General features: G+C 49.6%; 2 protein-coding genes across 7 annotated transcripts in view; both read left to right on the top strand.

Annotated features, from left to right (window-relative positions):
- RAD21L1 (RAD21 cohesin complex component like 1) overlaps positions 1-2,482 on the top strand; it is a 45,583-nt gene extending 43,101 nt beyond the window's left edge. The window contains exons 13-15 of the mRNA XM_019645681.1: positions 1,819-1,846; positions 1,939-2,110; positions 2,302-2,482. Of these exons, the coding sequence (XP_019501226.1) occupies positions 1,819-1,846; positions 1,939-2,110; positions 2,302-2,482 (381 nt within the window). The remainder of the gene's footprint in view (positions 1-1,818; positions 1,847-1,938; positions 2,111-2,301) is intronic.
- SNPH (syntaphilin) overlaps positions 1,881-6,205 on the top strand; it is a 46,652-nt gene continuing 42,327 nt past the window's right edge. For 2 of the 6 annotated variants that reach the window (XM_019645847.1, XM_019645844.1), the window contains exon 1: positions 2,342-2,408. The gene's annotated coding sequence lies outside the window, so the exon portion shown is untranslated. Of the gene's footprint in view, positions 2,041-2,301; positions 2,409-6,205 lie in introns of those variants that run through there. The other 4 variants (XM_019645842.1, XM_019645843.1, XM_019645846.1 and 1 more) reach the window with 4 other exon arrangements.

Here is a 6,205-nt window from a genome sequence, read left to right as displayed (position 1 = left end):
AATGAACTCAAATTATTTCCTGATAAGCAATTGCATGGCTTCCTTTGGTTTTGCTTTAAGTGTAAAGAAGTCATATAATTACGTGGGCCTTAGGGCAGATAAAACATTTCATCAACTAACTTGCTAATACAGCATTAGTTTTTGTTTGTTTGTTTGTCTGTTTGTTTAGAAAGCAGGCCTTGTCTCCCATGGCTTTCTCAACTACAGTTTCCTATTCCTACGACAATTGCTCTACCATGTTTTCCCACAAAGCATAATATAATGATGGTCATCTGATAGAATTCAAGTTAATCGAATAGAGGGAAAAATATAACTGATGCCAAAAAAAATGTATAGGACTTTGTTGCAAAATTATAGGCATTGTTATAGGTTGATGGATTTACCAGAAATCAGAGCTGCAGAAAAAGGTTTAACTTTGAAAAGTAACAGGGGTGGCCGGTTAGCTCAGGTGGTTAGAGCACAGTCCTCATAACACCAAGGTTGCTGGTTCGATCCCCACACGGGCCACAGAGCTGCACCCTCCACAACTAGACTGACTGAATACAACTACTTGACTTGGAACTGATGAGTCCTGAAAAAACACAGTTTCCCAATAAAATTTCTTTAAAAAAAAAGTAACAGTTAATTTAAAATCATTATTTCTTCATGTACTTTATAAGTACTCTTTCTCACCAGTCCAGTATTACAGAGTCATAATACAAAGTCAGTGAAGTCACTTTACAAATTCTTGGAAAAGTCAGCTTAGAGTGGAGCGTAGAGGGTACCAAGGCCAACCTTGCCCAGAGTAAACAGAGACTTAAGGGTCTTTAGAGACCAGGATGGCATCTGGCCTAGATTAGGGCCTGACACAATGTGTGCTTGCTTTGTCATTCATTTTTGTCAATATTTATTGAGCACCTCATCTGTGCTCGTCAGTATTCTGGGCACTGAGGATATAGTAGGGGACAAAACAGTTCCTTCCCTCATAGAGTATACATTCTAGGAGGGGTGATAACGACAGCCTAACAAATAGTAAATATACAACACATCAGCTGGTGGGCGAAATACAACAAAACCAGGGCACAGGGAGTGGGGGAGAAGGGAGTTACTATTTTATGTAGGGTAGTCAAGGAAGGCTTCCCTGAGACCATCACATTTGAGCAGAGATCTGGTTTTGAGCAGAGGAATGACTGATCATATAGGGCTGGTTCAGAAGAAGGTAGCCCCTTCCCACTGCGCCCCACTTCCCACACGTGAGCCACATGAGAAGCTGGGCCCGGAGAGTGAGTTATCTCTTATGGAGAGACCACCTGTTGCATGGCTAAAAGTGGATGGGCTAGGCAGAGAATACAGTTTTCTGGACTTTTTCCCTTTTGTTTTTCCCCTTCAGGGATGCTTACTTTAGGTTGTGATTGTTTAGCTTTCCACCTTTCCAATGATTCACCATCTTAACTTCAAAGAAAACCATTTTCGTTTTCAGATATTTAAGATTCTTGCTATCATTTTTCTTAGTAGTTCCAGTGCAGTTTGCATTAAATAACCCTGGTACTCAGAAGTACTTAGTTTGGGGACTGAAAAAATGTTCCTAAGGAATTCAGATCAAATTACTATTTATAACGTAAGTTATGAGCCAGGAAGCGAGATTCGTATCATCATTCCATATTATAGACCAGAAGCTGAGGCCCAGAGAGGTGAAGGGACTACCTCAGGTTCACACAGCCTTTCATCGGACCAATGCGCTTTCCACGATGCCGCTCCGCCCCACTCAAAGTACAGGCTGGTGGGAGAGGACCCCACCCTGCGTGTTCGCGTCTCTGCTTCCCACGCCCTCCAAAGCAGGATGCCAACTATCTCTTTAAGAAGGAAAGTGAAGACCGGCCGCTTACGCAGCTGCCGGCGAGCCGCCGACTGGCTCGTCCCTGCCATCCACCTCACCCTCCCCTCCCCTCCTCCCGGCAGCCCCAGCCCCGGCGAGCACCCAGTTAGCCTCCTCCAGCAGGGGCTCCGGAGAGCAGCTCGGCAGCCCGGGCAGGGCGGCAGAAGCCATGGAAGCCTCCGCAGGTGATGACAGGGACCCCGGGGACCTCCGGGCCCACCGCCCAGCTGCGCCCGCCGCAGCCCAGAGTGCCAAGTTCGGGGTGCGGGGGGGGAAAGGGGGGAGGGGGGAGGCGCGGAGGCGCGCACCGAGCGCCGGCCAGGCAGCCTGCCCTCCAGGCTTTCTGGCTGCGGTGGCCCAGCTGTCAGCGGCCGTGGGCTCGGCCGGCTGCCTGGGTGTCCCCGCCCGCGTTCACCGGCACCTGTCTTTTTTCCCCACCGCCGCAGGTTGCTGATCAGGGCCAGGCAGCTGCAGCAGCGTGTGCAGAGGCGCTGCGCCAAGCCCGGCCGAAGTGGGGCGAGCCGGCGGGGCTGCGGAGGGCGAGTGGACTCAGGTGAGGAGGCCACGGCGAGCCGGGAGGGGGCCCTGCGCTGCACCGCGGCGGGTGGGGGCCGCTTGCTGCGGTAGAATCCTCAGAGGGCGCCGGCCGAGGAGGGGTTAACTGTGACTCATTCTTACCCTTCCTTCATTCCCCTACATCCTTCTAACTACACCCCCCACCTCCACCATGCAAGTCACAATCAGAGAATGCTGATTACAACGGGGAAGATGCCCAAGGGGGGGCGATTCGGAGGATTTGGGGGACCACCCCATTCCTATATGTCCTCCACTTCCTGCATTTGGCAAACATTTAAGCCTCTTTCCTGTTGGAGGAGAAGCAAGTGTACCTGGGGGTGGGAGAAGGATGGAGCCCCACACCCAACCCAAGGTCAAGTGCCAATGACTGCCTCCTTCCCTCACACTCCCTAAGAAGCACCAGGGCCCTGCAGTAGAAACTGAAAAAATGCCCATGACCTCTAGAGTTGGGAGGTCCGAGCCTCAGTCTCCCTGTAGCGTCCCTGGGATATGATGCTTTCTCCTTCCACTCCTGGGCTGCAGGGAGCTGTGTAGTTCAGAACCCCTAGCCTGAGAAAACCCATATTCCCTTCCTCAACCCTGCAGATGCGGAGGGGCCTGGTCAGACGGCCTGCTTCCTCTGCCTTCTCTGCCCATCTGGTGGTGTGGGATGGGCTGGAGTTGCTTCTCTGCAGGCAGGGTGCTGTAGGGAAAGTGCCAGAGACTGAGGTTCTAGTAGTCCTTTAGGTTGCTAGTAAGCCGTAAGTAGCCATTTTAAAATTCTTTAGGTGTGGGTGTCTGTCTGCTCATCTGTTAAACGTGGGAATTGGATTCGATGGTCTGTACAATTTTAATATGCCACCCAAGCAGCTATCCCATGTCAGGAGGACCCCTCTCTTAAAGCGACCCAGGAGTTAAACTTGAGTCTATGAGATATTTGGGGTTTCCTCAGTGGTTCTCTTTCAACTCTGGACTTCTCCAGTGAAACATTGACCTTGTGGGCCTCATGGAACTGGAGGTATCAGACAATCCTACACAGGCATCCCTGCACCATCACTGGGGTGACCTTTGTCAAGTAACTTCCCTTCCCCAAGCTGCAGTTTCCTTATCTGTAAACCTGGGAAGAAGGGTTCGTGTCTAAGAGAGCTGATGTGAGGATGGAACGAGATGTATGTGGAAAACCTAAAATCGTGCCTGCTCCTGACACACAGTAGATTCTCAGGGACGCAGGACTTGGGAGATAGGCTGGAGAAGCGAGGAGGAACAGCTGCTCTTAGCCTCCTTCTCTCTCCACTCCCCCACCCCTCCAGCCTCTCCCACATCCCTGCGGGAGGTGTCCCTGCCAGGGGCTAATGAATGCTGGAGTGTGTCGGGCTGCTGGGCTGAGGGCCTAGGAAGCAACCAGGAGGTGCAAACATTTCCACTGCAAGGGCTGTGACATCATTCTAGCAAATGATGGTCCCAAGGAGGCATACATAGCCCAGTACTGGGTTTGGAGAACCTTGGCATCTGAGGGCAGAGCCTCTAAGGGAACAGGAGCATGAGAATCTTGTGTGCTGGGAGGGTACAGGAGACAGGGGTTCCTGATTTCACAGGGATCCCCCTGCTGCTCCCTTGCCCTCCCTGGAGTCTCACTAGAATCTCCCTGAGACAAGGCAGTCACGTTTTTGGTGTCCGTATTTTTTATTCTTTGTCTTCCCTCCTGCTGTCATTTTCAGCTTCACATTCACCCTTTCTTGCTCGGGTTTATTCCACAGATGCATTCTGCCCCTTGACAGCATGATAAAGAGGCCTCCCCACAGGGTGGGGCAGGGCACTTTGCTGCTGCATCATTGGGGCCAAAAGAAGTTGTGATGTCTCCACCTGCCCTAAATCCCCATTAGATCGTGAGCGCCTCCCGGGAAGGCCCTGNGGCACAATAGACACTTGATAAATATTGACTGAAGTGGCCCTGCCAGAACTGCCACACAGATAAAAAGAGCTGTAATTAGGAGAGGGGAGAGGCTTTAGGGGACTTGCTTTCAATCTGGGAGGTAGGCCACCTTGAGCTAGATCTCTCCAGGAGGCCTGCGTTTCCCCCTCTGCCACAAGGCCTAAAAGACACAGAAAGATCATCTCGGATAATTCTTGTGTCTGAGCTTGAACCCCTGGCCTTTTAGGAGGCAAGGCTAAGTACCGATGGTTTTATCAAATGAAAAACACAGCTGATGTGCGCATGTTATGGGGGAAGAGAGGCAACTGGCAACTCAACCCTATAGAAAAGGAGTTTGGCAGCCTCTGTATACTTTTTGACGCTATAAATCTACTACTGGGGATCCCTCCTGAGGAAATACTTCTAAATAAAGAAAAATAATTATTCACAAAAAAATCTATTTTAGCATTCTTTTTGATAGGGAGAAAGTCTAAATGTTCAACAGGGGAGATGTTAGGGGTAACCATGATGGACCCATAAAATGAAATATTATGCAACCCATAAAATACTTATTATAAAGCATATTCCATATCATGGGCAATTCTTAAACCATGTAAAATTTTTTAAAGATATAAAGGTACATATATGCCATGATTACAACTATATAAAATGAACACCCTGCACCCCCCGCCCCAAAAATAAAAAGTTTTTTTCTGTGCTTAGAAAAAAAAACGAGAAGGGGCAGCAATAAAATTAATCAGTGGTTTTATCTTTGAGTAGAAAAACTGGAGGATTTTTTTTTTAAAAAAAAGGTGTGTGCTACTTCTAGAACTCTAATAAGTACTTTCATAAATATAAGTCTATTTACCATTTAAAAAAGCATCCAGTCAGAGCTAAGGGAACCCATTTTAATTCATGACCTTCTTGGGATGAATTCGTCACTTGTCCCTGGACCTTGGTTTATAAAATACAGGAAGGAAGCGAGTGCTCATTGGATAGGGTGAGCCAGACTCTTCATATACATTATCTCATTAAACCTTCACAATGAAAACCCTGTGTTTCAGATGTGGGAGCTCAAGTTCATGGTCCGTCTGCCTAAAACTAGGTTTCCAGCTGGATTCCGCCCCAGAACAAAGCCCCTGCTCTGCACGCCAAGGGGCCCCTGTGATGATGAAGAGCTCTGCCTGCTCAGGGGAACAGGCAGGTGGGAGAGATACCTGAGAGCATTGTGTCAACAGAGCCCGGGCAGGAGTTTATCTTACCGGGTGGGGGAGGGCTGTGTTTGCCAGCAGGTGGGAAGAAGCTTTTGGCTGACTACTGCCAGGGCTGGTGCTCTCTGCTCTACCTCTCCGACCTAGCAGCCTTTTCCTGCACAGGATGTCCCCCTCAGCCCAAGTCCCCTAGTCTGTGTTCCCAGCCTCCTTGTGCATCCCGGGGCCCTGGAGTCAGAGCTGCCAGCTTGAACTGAGTCCCAGCTCGACCACTGACTTGCTGTCCACCCCCGACCTCAGACCCTCTACCTATAAGATGGGATGGACTAGAGATGCTGAACTCCAAAGCTAGGCAGCTAACAAAACAGCCCAGGTGTCGGAGCAAGAGCCCTGGAAAGAACGGTGGTGAAAAGGAGCCACTTCGGAGCCTCAGCCCATATTGCCGTGCAGACGCGCAGACACAGAGCTGCCAGGCCTTTGGGGTTGTTTAAGACAAGCTAGAAATCTGGACTTACTAGAATATGAACCCTCTCAGTTTATAAATGTTAACTGAAATTAAAATATATATACATGCAGTCCAAATGAAAATGCTCTGCAGACATGATAGGGCCATGGGCCTGCCAGTTGGGGACCTCTGAGCACCTGGTGTCTTTGACCCTCTGGTTCTACAAA

The sequence above is a fragment of the Hipposideros armiger genome, unplaced genomic scaffold (genome assembly GCF_001890085.2).
Source record: "Hipposideros armiger isolate ML-2016 unplaced genomic scaffold, ASM189008v1 scaffold_94, whole genome shotgun sequence".
Classification (NCBI taxonomy): Eukaryota; Metazoa; Chordata; class Mammalia; order Chiroptera; family Hipposideridae; genus Hipposideros; species Hipposideros armiger.
Note: the sequence above shows the minus strand (reverse complement) of the source record. Positions and strands in the feature narration are given on the sequence as shown.